Below are 16024 nucleotides of genomic sequence, written 5' to 3'. Positions count from 1 at the left end.
AACTATAGAATGTTCCAGAACTTTAGAAACTTGAGCAAATGGGAATGGCTGGTTAAAAAAGTTCTAGTATTTTCTAGTATAGATTCTTCTAATATTGATTAAGAATTGTTTGTTAAATATACAACTTTTGCAGTTACATCAATGGATTTCAAGAATTAGTTGTGAACTTGTTTGTTTGTTGTTTTTAAAAGAAAGTGACAAGTGAAATGGGTTATTGTTATTTTTTATGTATGTTAAAAGGAACAGGAGGAAGATAAAGTTAAGTAAAGAATATTAAGGAACTCAAGCTTCTAATTACAAAAAAAATACAGAAATAAATTTATTTTACTAATTGAAACTACCCTTGACGGTGTAGCAAACAATGTAACATAGTGACAAAACTGTAGTGGAAATATTATGTTGATACCGTTTTTTAGCCAACATGTTTTACATCATTCCTATGGTAATAGACAGTTTCATTATCTTAAACCTCTTTAATGACGGTAGTTATCATAACTTTATCTCACACTTCAGTCCAAATGTTCAATAAAAGTTCACTAACATTAACATAAAATTGTAGAAAATGGGGGTTTTCTTTGAATTATTATAAAACATTTTTTAGGAAAACACAATCAGATACAACTTTTTAAAAGATATTTGGTTGTTGTACTGTATAAATCTTTCACACTTCATATACACTTCCAATCATGCAATGAAGCACAAATTCAATTCAATCATAAATACCCACCAAGTTCAAATTGATTAATGGTCATTCACTCCCAGTGCAACACAAGATAAGAATATATATCATAGAACATAACATGTATGAATCCATTTATTTTTTAATTTATTATGGTAAATAATAAATCATTCTTTTGCGAAATGAAATAAGGATAATTTAGAAAAATATTGGATCTCGTAATCGACAACTAGGAAATACTTTTGTGTAGAGTTACTTTAGTTCGAATTAATAAAGATGCTTTAATAAATGCGGTCGTTTTTCATTGAATTGTAATTGACGCTGACATTAAATTAGAATATTAAAGTGCTAAAATAACACGCACATATTTTTATACCTGTGAGAGCAATCATGAAGAAAAATATTATTAATTGATCAAACGCATTAAGTGCTAAAATTAACGATAATAAGATGTTATTGAAGCTTCAAATATCATTATGATGTATGTGCAAAATTGATAAAAAAATATATTTTGCATAGCTTACCTTACTTTCTATTTTCTGTAAAATTTACCACTTTTTAAAATGAATTTCATTGTACTTCAATTTATGATAAAATTGTGGTATATTAAAAAACTCCTTTCTTACTATTACTCATTTTCACATTTATCGTATAATCTCATTTGACACTTTCAAAAACTAAAAATGTCATCTAATTTAATATTGTTGCCATGTTTCAATTTTAAAAATTTAAAATCAATGGATTAAAATTATCTGTGAGATCTCTTCGATTCTTTTATTACTCCTCGCCATTTTGTGGAAACCCTAAGCGAACCATTTTATTGTAATGGCAACAGAATTGTGGCATTAGCATCGTTATTTTCTTTATTTCTACATTGTTGTTTTTATATGCTCTTTGGTGGTTTTGTTCTTTTTATCGTCGAGTTGTCAAAGTATTTCATTGAAGCCGCAAATGGTGATGTAGTTTTTGAGTACCTGATAAATTCAAATGGTACAATCAAAATGAAACCTATTAAAATGACCCACTGCCCACTTAAAGTTCGTTTGATGTATTGACGTAGACGTTAAATGTTGCAATAACAATGGAGATTGTGGCGCCCTCACAATAGAATTTTTATTTTATTGGTCAGACTTTAACTATAATATTTAATTCATCCCATAATAATATTTTTTTAGAATAACGTAAGCACCAGCAAAACACAATGAATAAATCTAACATGTGCTAACTGAATGATACATATATGGGATATGCTCTTTTAGAAAAGATAGTAATCGAGTAGAAAACCTATTCGTTAACAAATTAGCGTAAACGTAAAACGTAAGTTTCAAACATCTTTATAATAAAGTAGTATTTAAGGGTCTGTGAAGAAGAGCTAAATCTTTTGAAAGAGAGCACCAAACGATTTCCACTTACATAGCTTTGAGTGAACGGCGCAGTAACGAATGCTCAGCTGAATCTGAATTCTGCTGCTTAGTGATTATATGGTTTTAATGTTAAGGTCCATTATCATCATACTATTATTGTGACTTCTCTATTCGCTTAGTATTCTTCACTGATGATTGACACAGGGCACCAATAAAGTTGTACTTAGTTATGATTTGAGAATTTTTCTCATAGTTGGAACATTTCTCCGGTAACTACAATTGATGTAGCCAACATAAATTAATAAATTCACAAAGGGACTCGATGATGGATAATTTTCATATTAACCCACGACTTGCTAAGATAGATTGTTGTTGTTGAGTTTAATGTGGCCGTTTTCGACGATTGCTCCTTGGAGCGTACTTTAGTTCAACGTTGCCAATGACACTAGCGGTTACTTGTATTATAACAACTAGAATCGACTTACAATAGTGATGAACTACTTAAAAACTTAACAATTACTTTGATTGCAATTAGAAAAAAGGCTAACTTCTAATACATATTTATTATACAGGAGGTTGGTAAAATATGTGCTTTTGTAAATGAAGATTCACTGTTTAGTTTAAAGTTCATAATAGACTTTTAAATTTTTTACCTAAGCTAACGTTTCAAATTTATGTACTTCAGTTGCGCATATACCTATTTTTTTTCCAGATAAGTTATGTATTTATGTATTCCTGATTTTTTCATCCCGAATGGATTTAATTTCAAGGATGTCTGCGACAGATCGCAACTGATAACGTCACCCGCATATGTTATATTTTTTATAATTTCTGTGCTGTATATTTTGCTTCCTTTGATGTACTAAGTAATAACAAATTCTAGTATACTGTACTGGTAGATGAACGCAGCGATAGATTGATTTAACTGGCCTACATTAGGCTCACTTGTCCTATTAGACCCATCCATCGGGCCAATCCTCCCAACAGGATATCGTTTTGTTAAAACTCGGTCACAAGCTCGAATAGCTCACGTACATGATAGCACTTCAGTATTATAATTCAGTAGGTTTAAAATTTTCGAATCAATCGATAATGATTCAAAATATCCATTCATCAGCTTCTAAATAAAGGCGTCTTTCGCTTGGCATAGGTACAGTTTAACTAACCATAAAACTAGGTTAAACTTGTATTAGGCGCAACAATCGTGGCCTGAAGGGATAATAAATATAGCTGAACAAATCACTACTAAATAAAATCTCTACTCGTATCAAAACATCTAAGTTGGTGCTAAGGTAACATCAAAATGTTCTGGAATAAGATCAGATAATGTATGTGTCGAATGACGCACAAACTTCGCACTAGAAAAGTCTTATTTAAATTATGTACATAATACAAGTAACCATTGTGTATGTATGTGTTGATGTATGCAGAAGGAACGAAGGATATGAGCGAAGCTGCTAAGATACATTATTACCTACGTTACGGTCACGGTCATCGTATAGACCAAGAGCGACATCTTATTAAAATACATTAAATTTTAAAGACGTTTGTGACAACATTTATTGCACGGTTTGTTAAAACACACTGGTTAATTTGTAAATTATGATCCCGTTTACATTTCCAACAATACCTGATAGCTTATATTATCGATCCAATCTATAATATCTTTAAATTGTAATTGTTTTTTAAGCTAAGAAATGAAATCCACATATATTTAGTCCCCAACCCCCTCAAAAAGAAACACACATATATTTTTACGCTTCCCTGTCTTCCAAACTGTAATGCAGGAGTAAAATATGATGTCCTCTGGGTTTATTAGTCTTTATCGCTAAATCTACTACTTACGTCTAATCAATATCTAATTTTATATCTTTATACTACCTTATTTTCCAACCTTGTAACCTAAATGCAACCTAAACATGCGTAAGTGTGACACACTTACTAACAAGATAGAAGTGTCGCTGTAGTTTACTGCACTATTTGTGTATAACCTCAGCACTGCATTATTTTTAATCGGTCTCCAAGAGTGACTTTATAATAAGCAAGATTAAGTATGAGAAATCTACAATAAGCTGAACCGTTAACCACTCTGAATCAGGTTAATGGTTCGCTATTGTAACTTTATTTTCTGCAGCTGGAAACATTGTTGAGGCGTCTATGTTCCCTAGAAGAGATGTCGTTGATGAAGAATTAATAGACTAACGTTACGTTCGATTATTGAAAGATGTGGCCTAGCTGTACTTAAGTTTGCAACAATTCTTCAATTCTACTGTGTATTGTCTCTAGAATCTGCTCCCAAATCGAAGCTACTGGTCTTTTTTTTTTACATTGTACACAGACACATAGGATAATTTAAATTCTATTTTTGAAGACTGCGAAACCAAGTGTAAGAAATTGTTTATTTATGAGGTTAATATGAATAAAATATTTTCTGTTGCTTTAATTTTTCACAAGGAACGCAGGAGTCAAGACAGGAGTGAGCGAGTGAGTAGTTCTTACATCGCGGCGAGTTATTAAAGCTCCTTTTCACTAGATGACAAGATGCGCGACAACGGCTTGCTATTTCTATAGCATTATACTTCTAAAGCATAACGCGTTTCAACGTCTTGCAGGTGGGTCTTGAAACGCAAAAACAATACTTAATAGAGTATTACAACAATAACATTTTGTCAAAAAAAATTACAATAATCAAGGGTAGTTCAGTATTTAATTGTAACTAAGGCGATTACAAGGCAGGAGATATTTTTTCTGTTCGTGGAATAGCGTCAACAGAGACCACTGTACATTGCTTATAGAAATAGAAATCGCGCACTGTCAGAGTCGCGCTAGTGAAACCTGCGCTTAACCTGTAACTGGTCAGTTTGGTTTGGGACTGCCGTTGCCAGTTGGTTTGTGGGCACGCTACATGTTGCACGTCGTATTCCTCGGAAATATTTTCACTTCAAAAACCACGTGTAAGTTAAAACTTTTTTTACCATTTTACTTGATCAAGTTATAAAAATACTTTTTTTGATTTACTGCCACTTAACTATAAATTTACTATGTAACCTGTTAGACTAGAAACCTGTTTTTAATTAACCGGGCCTATTTTTTGTGGTCACTATGTAACTGCAATTAAATTTTGTTTTTAAAACCTTTTCTTTTCACTTTCTTTAAATTATGTATTTTTGTAAAAAGGTTTTTATTTATTAATTTTCGTTATTTAGACTCCCAAGAAGATGTCTAAGAAGAGTAATTTGGAGGCTGCCATGAGCAGCGGCACCTCAAAAGCTTCGGAATCTACTCCGCTAATCACTAAAACGGTAAGAAAAATTTAGAAATTTATCATATTTTTACGGACAGCATATTTCATCCTACCCTCGTAATTATTATGAAATATTTTATCATTTTATTGAATTACCGTAATAATTGGTAATTAAATTTCAATTACTATTAATTACACCGAATGTTCTAATTTTTGGAACCTGTTTTTTTTTCTTGCGGCCAAAGTAAAGCGTCCAATAAGATAGTAAAAAGGTTCTTGCGACTTTTATTTCTGGTTAAAGTAACCAGCTTGAATTAAATTACTTTAACGAAAAGTAACGACGGCATGTCATGAAAAAATACTATAAAATATTACCTATATAAATATACTCGTCTAAATATTGAAAGAAATTATAAGTATTATATTGAAGGTAATATTGTAATTAGTGCATACCTACTGAAAAAATCTGAAGCGCTTTCTAATAATAAACTTATTAATCGACTTCACAAAGGAGCAGGTTCTCTATGCGTCCGTATGTTTTTTTTACTCAGACCGCGTAATGTAATAAGGAGAATCAGGTTCCATTTAAAATTATTACGCAATATCGGAGATTAATTACAAATCATACAACCAACTGGCAACATTATGAGCATCTAGAATTTATTATAGTTAGATTATTATCGTGAGTTTCCACTGCTGAAATACTCATACAAAAACATTAGTATTATTTCTGTATTTTCAAAGAGAATGGACAGAGAGACGACAGTATGTTTTTATATGAGTGTTTACGTAATTAAAGTAACATTTTGAGCAACAACATTGTTACCGACGGCATGCCGACAGCTTAGAGCTACCGTTGGCGGCTTGAAACGGTCCGTATACAGCGGTCCTTATTGTTGTTATCGAATGCTTTTACTTACAATTTGTACATTAGAATTTTAGGTTTGTACAAATATCGCACGAATTGAAAATGCCTTAGGCTTCTGGCGTATGCTTGTTGTATATTATATTGTTTTGTGTAGAATGACAGTGGCGAAGAGATCAAGAAAGGTAGCGGGCTGTCTGTGAACCAGGCGGCGCTGCTGGTGGCTGGTGAGATGGCTGGTAGCGGTGTGCTTGCGCTACCCCGTGCACTCGTCAAGACTGGTAAGTAAAGTACTTTGCGTTAGTATTTGACTAGTCTGAAGTTAGTCTTCATGATTACTTTGTTCATTATTTTATTTATATCACATTTCCGTTTTGAACACATAACATTCTTTATAGTGCGTACAGTATTATTTGCTCAAATTTTCAGTGACTGAAATAAAATACACTCCACACTAATGTGCACTGTCCTTTGGTCAAATAACTACTTTATCTACTGCTGCGGGTAGTTCTTATTAGATCCAATTCATTTTAATATTAATAACATTATAAGTTAGTGTACCCTTTTAAAGGGTTTTTTTATTTGGTAATTTACTGTAGGTCGCATTTATTGGACCGATTTTGATGGGATTCTTCCCCCGATTTGAAGTTGTAAAGTCAATCAAAAGGAACACCTTGGTTTTTAATTCATTAATGAAACGACCAATACATAATTTGATTTAGAAGTAGTTAGAACAAGATTAGATTCACAATGTACATATTTAAACCACACGACAAACAGATTCGTGTGAATGTAAAGTTACATGCAGCTGACTTATAATTATAATTTAACTAGTACAAGCTGAGGTAATTATAGGTTAATACCAAAAGACACTTGAGTACCAAGATACTGTCCTTGTTTTACCAAGTGATTATTTATTTAATGTTATTGTTTCAATAATTTTGAAAATAAAACCTTAATTTTGTTAACTAACGTTCATATAAACGCGAGTTTCCACTGATTGAATACTTGTACCAAAATATGATTTCTTTTTTTTTTTTCGAAGAAAATTATATCGAGAGAATTGTTGACATTATCTTATTCTAGGTGTGTTTCGGCAGTGGGAACTCACGATAATATTTACATAACCATGTTGCCGATGACGTTTTAATATCGAATGATTTTTTTTTACATGCCAAGCTAACAATATACGGATGCCAAAGCGAATTTTTATGCATAGAGCGAAGTGAGAATCAAATTAATTTCGTGTTCCATATTTGTTTTATTTTTTAAAGCCCTATTTATATTTTATCTTTGTACTAATTAATTATTTTTCAACAACATGTAAGTAAATTTTTTGTTGAGTCACTTATATTATGGCTTTGAAAGACGATTCTTTCTGTATAGAAGATAAAATGGTTGATGTTAAAGCCTTGGCGAGCTTCAGTTTTGTAAAGGGGGCATTTATTACTATAAATATGTACTTTTGTAAGTGATTTAAGTTTAAAGATTAGATGCTCAGAGACAAATACGATTTAAATCGTTAATAAATGGAAATTTTAAATTATTCCAACAACAAGTTATAAAGCAACACGACAAGATTCTCAAATCCGCCCACTGAAGGCGAATATTTCAACATTATTTTTTTCACATTAACATTTGTTGCTTGTTTAGTTCACGTAAGATTTTATTAGTGCACATGCTGTCTCATCTTCTGTCTCGAGTGTGAGAGAGATGGGATACTAAAACAAGTCCGACGGAGCCGTTATGCTAATGTGGTCGGTTATAAACATAATGACAGTTCCCAAATGTAGCCATGGCTCGGGTTCTTTATTTTATATTCTTTTAGTAATCTATTTTATTAAAATACCACAACTAAAATAGGATTTACTTATTAGAAACATTCAAGCTTTATGGCGGCCGGAAATACTGCGCAGAACAGAATTTTAGCTATCGTCGTTGGGCTTATATTGGAACATAGCGTTTGCAGCTAAGCTAACCACGTGTCATAATAAAGTTTGAATCTCATAATACATTATTAAAAAAGAAGATCGTGTTGGTGCTGTTTTTGTTGTTTTTCGTCTGTAAATTATTATTATTTGTAGTAACATCGAATAGGTAAATATGATAAGCATCAAGTTTCATTTTCAATAGCAACTTATTACTGTGTGCATATTTCCTTAACCCAATCTTACTAATATTTACTAAATACATACTAGCTTTTACCCGCGACTCCGTCCGCGCGGAATAAAAAATAGAAAACGGGTTAAAAATTATCCTATGTCCGTTTGCTGGTTCTAAGCTACCTGCCCACCAATTTTCAGTCAAATCGATTCAGCCGTTCTTGAGTTATAAATAGTGTAACTAACACGACTCTTATATATATAGATAGATATAGATGTTTGGATGGATGGATGTTTGTTTGAAGATATCTCCGGAATTGCTCAACCGATCTTGATGAAATTTGGCATAGATGTAGATCATAGTCTGGAAGAACACAAAGGCTACTTATAATATTTTATTTTTTTAATTCCGCGCGGACAGAGCCGCGGGCGACAGAGTTAGAGTGCCTTAAATTGGCTACTTCATACTTTTATACCAGATATCTAAATAAACTTAAGCGCTTAGCCTAGCATTCTTAGTAACAAAATTAATTTAGTCGTCCAATTAGTATTCTGTACTTTAAGTTTTTTTTTCTAGTAAACAATAATTTCAAACTTATAATATTATGTTAAAGGTGATCTTTTCTGGTTAAATCCATGACCTTGATTGTTGTTATCATCGGACAATTACGTTAAAAGCAGCTGCAACATTCCGCAACGACTTGCAACGTAAAACGTTCCTTTCCCACCTCCACACTCTTATATATAAACAACTCTCTTTTATTGGGAATACATGAATTATTTATTGAAATTGTAGCAGACTGTTGAAAATAATTTTCTTATATTATTGTAACCATTCCAAAAAAAAAGTTGTGATAGGTTTAAAATAATCGAATGGCGGGCTTCAATCCAATGACATTTAGATTGGTATGTCGTTGGCGTATTGGTGCTTCACTGCGATTCAATGCGCTAAATTACTATTGCACAAAGTTTATTTACCTAACAATAATAAACGCTGACAAAGTTGTCAGTACCGGTTTGACTTGTAACAGGTATCATTAAATTTTAGTTTCATATTCAAAACGAATACATACATTAGTGTAATTTGATGTCTAATTATAGAAGAATACTTCAACTTTAAACATTGTTATTTCCGCTTCATTATAACATAGATATAGTGTTACATTTAATATCGAAACCATACGAATGTAAGAATTTAATTTTGAACGTACGAGTAACTTTATTATTTAAAAATTCAGTATTCACTCACGCTTTTAGGATTTAAATTTCTTTAGAAACGAAGCTCAATTCGTCAGCCTATTAATAATAATTTAGTATTTAGATTAATACTATATTACGTATTTACAATTTACTATTACGTTTCGTGGTGGACTATAGCCTAGTCACTCCTAACTTGGGGTAGGCTCCGAGCCCCTCGGTGGGGATATATTGTGAGCTGATGATGATGATTACGCTTCATGTCCGAAACAAAGTATACTTAAACTTGCTTATCATTGTTAAATCTAATGACGAATGAGACTAATTAAAACTAACTTAGTCTCAACTTAATCCTAATCCTTCTAGTAAAACTTTCTACTATCAATTATGTTGGAAATAAATGATAAATAAAATAAGTAAAGGGAGCTTTGTAAATAGTTATTTGTTTAACCACTTATTATTACGAAGATTCAAGTATTGGTTAACTTTAGAAAGTTAATTTTACTTAAAATGGTTATTAACTTATTGAGGGCAACTTGACTATCTTAAGGTCGGTAGCTTTATAAGGAATAAGTTTAAAAGCATTTAAATATTAAAGTAACAAATAAATTTATTTATAAATAATTTCCAAGGTTAGAAATGTGTTAGAAACACGACGTCTTTTAGTTGTAATGATAAATTCTTAGATAACTTAATGGATATATTATTCATATTATAATTAGAGACGTACATTTATTGACTAGACAATGAAATTATAGAAAAAATTATAAAAACTATTTTTGAAGTAGCAGAATCTAAAGTTATAAACTGATATTAACCATTCTTATAAATATCGTTATTTATAAAGTTAAAAAGTTTGTAAAATAAACCGTTTCTTTGACTGTTTGAAAAAAACTATTATAGTCTAATGAAATATACACTTAAGTTCAATTTTGGTTCAATGAAAAAATGGGAGCCTTGTTGTTTGTTTGTAAACTGTGCCTTCTTTTACATCCTTATCAAACAACGAACAGACTACACAGTTTAAAGTAACAAAGAAATGCTTTCGGTATCTAACACGAATAAAACTGGCCACGGATGTTAACCCTCTTATCAAAGGAATATCGACCATATATATAAACTTTAGAGCTTATTTCAGTATGTTTTCAATAAGTTTTTTCTTAAACCGGTTGTAGACTGATTAAATTCTTAGTGCCCCATCGCCGGTTATCAGGTAGGACGAGATCGAAAGAGAACTTTTATATTTTAGTCAAAAAAATCATACAAAAATAGGTAGGTAATAGGTTGCTGGCGAATTTAATATACCCACCACTAACTACACCACTATTGTATAGATAGCTCTTGCACTATACAATAATCTAGTCTTTCCCAAACAAGAATAAAAACACTTGACACTGGATTCTACAAAGGAAGAGCTGTTATCAAAAATAGTATAGAATCAAATCTACGTTGTTTGTATTTGAAAATTGAAATAGTTCAATTGTTTTGAATAAAGTGTATACTTAGTTGCAAAAGTAACAATATATGAAAGCGTTAGGTAATCATTTAAGAACGCGTCGTGGTATCCAATGAAGCCTCAAAGTAATATGAGTATAATATTACATCCCGTCCTTCAGTCGTCGTCTACTATTCATTAGCCGAAACCGGACAACCTTCACCGCACAACGTTTCGGCTCCACATATACCTACTGTTACTAATAAAGATAAGCTTTGGCTATTGACTTAACAAAAAACACAATTTTATTCATTCATTTTTTTTTTGGTTGCAAGTTAGTGAAATATATTTAAATAATAACTATAAAATAATAAGTAACTCGCCTTTAAAATGTACTTTAGTATCCTTTTTATTTCTACGCCTTCAAGTATCATGACTATTTTGAACTATAGTTCTAATCCCTTAGTGACCGAGATAGATGACCGCATTTCCAGTTCTAGGTACTGTATTAATATAATTTGCGTTACTTTTCTGTCATTCCTTATTTGCGTACTCAGACAATGCACAATTCAACGAGTATGTATGACGAATTATTTAAACTGGAAACATTATATTTTTTTAATAAGTAAAGGAGTAGCTATAACATCAGATGCGTTACTTAAGAATACCTTGGCCTATATTTTAGTTCTACTGGATTAAATTGCTTGGCGGAAGATTTTATTGGCAATGCGAAGAATCGGGCGTTATTATTTCATAATCCTGCTGTTAGTTCATCTCATAATCTACCTGCGTTGCATTGTATTGTGTACGTGCGTAGCTGCTCTTTTAAAATTCTTGTGTATTTATAAAAAGCTATAGCGAATTAAAAAAAACTTTTCCCTTTTCGTTACGTTCATCTGAGATTGTGAGTGATAATACTTTATGTTTATGCGTGCTTTGAAACTCGGTTATGTCAGTCGGTTAAACCTGCAAGATTAAAACTCTTATGCAAGACCTATCGTGTGTGGCCTACATTAAAGAGTTAACTTTTCCAGGTTGGATCGGTGTCCCGATCATCATCTTGATGGCGGCGATGGCCGCTTTCAGTGGCCGCCGTTTGGGCGATTGCTGGTCCATCATCGAGGGTCGTGACCCTGAGATGAGGAGCAGGAAGAGGAATCCGTACGCTATCATCGCTGACCAGGCATTGGGAAAGACATGGAGGTAATATTCTCACGATTATATTATAAAATATTCGATAAAGTTTGTAAATTATTCTGCATACATAAAAAGAATCTAATGAGAAACTAATGTGATATCAAGATAATCCTGTTAGTTTTAAATTAACATAAGTATATGTTGAAATCAGAGCTGTATGTCGAGGATGAAATAAATCTTGATATAAATTTACTTTCAATGTTATAAATAAATTTTTGAAGATCATTATGTTCAACCAATAAACTCCTCAGTTTTACGTGTCGCGCGTTGTCTCCTTGACTTCCAAATCATGGCTTTTCTCTGCTGAAACACCTGTACAAAAACATTTCTGACATAAAAATTATTAAAATCATTTTATTAAATTAATAATTATCTGACTTTTAGCCTTTTGTATAAATAGAAAAAAGACACTTTTGTAAACGTTTATTTTATTGTTTAAATTAATTTTTACACTACATATTTCAGTGCGGTGGTCTCGCTTGCGATCATCGTGTCGCTGTTCGGCGCGGCCGTGGTGTACTTACTATTGGCCGCTCAGATAATAGAGGCGGTGGTGCTGCCGCTGGTGCCAACCGTTACCTTCTGCCTCTGGTATCTGATCGTAGCTGGCGCAATGACACCCCTAATGCTCTTCGCGACACCAAAAGATTTCTCGTAAGTAAACCAAAAGAGAGACGAAGCAATTCGACAAGTCAAAAAGGTATGGAGGTGATAATAACCGATATGTCCCGTGCTTGTCGTGTATTTATTCCTATACGTTTTGGCCCCTTTTTTTTCGATTGTACTAGCGATATCTCGCTTACACGGGTTGACGCCGCGCGGTCTGTGAGGCGTCCGCGGGGCGTCAACCCGAGCACCACTCTATCTACTGGACCGCTGTCATGGTGTCAGCGGGCCGCTCTCAAGCGGTCCGCGAGGCGTCGACGGCGAGGCGTCAAGCCGCCGCCGTCAACCCGTCGACAGCGCGCAGGCCGCGAGGCTTGGTCTCGCGGCCTGCGCAGGCTCGCGCAGTAAGCATTAATTAGTAACTGCCATATAAATTTTTACTTAAAACAGAACATTGATTTTACGAATTAACATTCAAGAATTTGAGTTTATAGAGCAGGTGAAAACTTCAAACAATATTAACATTCTTTACATGTTTTGTTCTGAATTTCCTATACTAATCTAAAAAATCTGTGTTTAAATATAAATATATGTTTTGCAAAAAAAAAAAAAAACACGTTACGAGGGATTTTTATATGCCATTTTTGATTTAGTCATTTTCAAAAACGGATCATGTAATGAAAAAACGGGATTAAGTAAAATACGGCACTAAAGGTGACGTTAGAGAAACGCAAGAGACTTATCGGAATAGTGACTGCCCTGGCTTTGGCAAAGCTTTATCCGTTGACAGCAAGGCATTCACCCGTTGACAGCAAGGCGTCGACGGCGCACTTCGGCCGCGAATACCGCGAGGTGGGGTGGTGTGGGACGGTGACCTTTATACGGACGTGACATTTAGGATGGAAGGAAACGAGCTAGCGATTCACCTTTATATTTCAGATAACTTTAATAAGAAAACTTACTTAATTATATCAAAATGAATTATTAGGAATGAAAACGAAGCTGTGGGAGTCACCAAACTGGAGTGTAGCATGTGACAACATTTATATCGGCCTGATGACTATTGCCAGAAACATGAATAGTTTATTCATTCCGGATGAATATTTAACAGATGTTTATCTAAAAAAGTTATAAACATAATATGAAAATTAGATGAATATTGATTTGGAATCGTTACCTTTTATGATAGTGCTGAGTATATGAAGTAGACATTTTTTTTATTAAATAATAGTCCATCAAATATTTTATAGTACAACGACTAACGACTCAAAATTTATCTGAGAAACAGGGAAGAGAAGAGTAGATAGACGAAAAGCAGTAAAGAAACTATTAGAAATAATAGGGTATAATAGCAATACAAACGTATTAATTATATTTTTCAGGTTCATGGGAGTAATAGCTTTCATCTCCACTATAGTGGCTTGCGTGCTCTATTTCATTCAGATGATGAATGATATTAAGCCGTTCGTATTCCGCTGGGGCATACACGGCTTCCAAGACTTCTTCTTGGCTTTCGGTACCATCATGTTTGCCTTCGGAGGCGCCTCTACATTCCCAACTATCCAGAATGACATGGTTGACAAATCTAAGTTCGGCAAAAGTATACACTACAGTTTCTTAGGTAAGAAAAACATATACTTAAGTAATAATAAACAATATAGTCTTAAGCAGGACAGGGTTAAAATGTATTAAAACATTTGTAATGTAATATATTTTACGACAATAGAACATAAAGTTTGTGCTCTGTGTCAATTACCGTTATTAATTGCCGGCTCAATTTGCATGTCTCGAAACCAGTTTTTAATTAAGTTTTGGACAATAAAACATCATACTTAACGCCATATTGTATGTAATTAAATTTAATGATTTACTAAAATTGAAAAATTAATTGTGCCGGTTAATTTTGCTTGTGGCTATAGTTTGTGAAGTGTCAACATTAATGGTGCTTAGTATATCAATGTACTATTAATTTTACTCGCAAAACACTCGCTGTCGGCAAATTGTTTATCTTATATCTTTGCTTGACAAATTTTTGAAGGCGCCTAAAACTTGGGATATGATGTTTAATATTGTTTGTTCCTCAGCAATCCTTGCGCTGTACCTGCCAATAGCTATCGGAGGCTACGCCGTATACGGTGAATCAGTTGCGCCTAACGTTTCCGGTTCCCTAACGGCCACTCCTTTGACACTCGTCGGAAACATCTTCATGGCTGTCCATCTCCTATCGGCATTCATCATTATTATCAACCCTGTTTGCCAAGAAATGGAGGAATTATACAACATTCCTAGAGGTAGATTTTATTAGCGATTCCGGTTATTTAAATTCATATGAGCAAACACTTAAATAATTTGCATTTTTATAACCATTCGAACTAAGTCTCGCATTAGTTAACTCATGAGATTTACTTTAAAAATTATTATGTATAAAATAAAAATATTTTATTTCATATTTAATTTAAATTGTTAACACGTAATTAAAAATAGATATTGGACACAAAAAAAATTAGACATTTGTATGAAATTATTTTTTTTATTACAGATTCTCTTGGATACCGTACGCTTGTCCGTTTATCGATTATGGCGGCAATAATGTTCATTGGTGAGAGTGTTCCACGGTTCTACACCATACTGGCGCTGGTTGGAGGAACTACGGTCGCGCTCTTGACATTCATCCTGCCCTCTTATTGCTATTTGAACCTCACCAGCCAACCTCCCAGGCAGGGAGAGGCGGCTTCGTAAGTTATTTCATTTAACTAGTAAAATTGCCTAATTTGTCTTTGTTCAAAAATCAAAAAGAAAGCAAGAAAATGAAAGTTCTAAAAAATGGACTGTAATTAGTCTTTGCTCCATTGTTTAGGTTTTATATTTTTTTTTAAATTACGAGTTGCTTTTTATTTCCCTTTCAGCGATACACCTGGCTGGATGAAGCTGATATGCTGGGAGATAATTGTGATGGGCGTAGTAGGGGGCGCTGCAGCTACATTTTCCGCCGTCAGCGCCATCTTTAGCACTGCGCAGGCAACTCCCTGCTATTTGAAATAAGCTTTATTATTTTCACATTTGGCCTAACAATAAAAGCCAAATGACAATACGCGGTTTATGCTTTATAAGTAAGGTCCTTTGACCAAATAATATAATGAGAGCTTACATCTAAGTTCGGCCGCACAGTTATGAATTTAATTATATTTTTTCTTGAACTCTTTCTAAGAGTACAATTCGAATTATTTTGATTATTATGTAGCATTTAATATTTTGATTTATTAAAGGTAGTTTTCAAAAATCGTTGGTTTTATTTTCGTCTCAACCCTAAGTGTCACAAATCTAAAATTTAGATT

General features: G+C 33.1%; 2 protein-coding genes across 2 annotated transcripts in view; one reads left to right on the top strand and one right to left on the bottom strand.

The window, feature by feature from the left end:
• Window positions 1-1231, bottom strand: part of LOC106715084 (protein furry-like) — a 28883-nt gene extending 27652 nt beyond the window's left edge. The window contains exon 1 of the mRNA XM_045686084.1: window positions 1204-1231. The gene's annotated coding sequence lies outside the window, so the exon portion shown is untranslated. The remainder of the gene's footprint in view (window positions 1-1203) is intronic.
• Window positions 1232-4904: 3673 nt separating this feature from the next.
• Window positions 4905-15853, top strand: LOC106715903 (amino acid transporter AVT1D). Its single transcript, XM_014509269.2, has 9 exons — window positions 4905-4997; window positions 5250-5345; window positions 6310-6433; window positions 11921-12089; window positions 12549-12737; window positions 14072-14310; window positions 14774-14980; window positions 15229-15424; window positions 15596-15853. Exons 2-9 carry the CDS (start codon window positions 5262-5264, stop codon window positions 15729-15731), a joined length of 1344 nt encoding a protein of 447 aa, XP_014364755.1. The 5' UTR covers window positions 4905-4997; window positions 5250-5261; the 3' UTR covers window positions 15732-15853.
• The last annotated feature ends 171 nt before the right edge of the window (window positions 15854-16024 follow it).

Source organism: Papilio machaon, chromosome Z, assembly GCF_912999745.1.
Source record: "Papilio machaon chromosome Z, ilPapMach1.1, whole genome shotgun sequence".
In the NCBI taxonomy this organism is placed as follows: Eukaryota; Metazoa; Arthropoda; class Insecta; order Lepidoptera; family Papilionidae; genus Papilio; species Papilio machaon.
The sequence above is the reverse complement of the archived record's forward strand: the minus strand, read 5'-3'. Positions and strand labels throughout refer to the sequence as shown.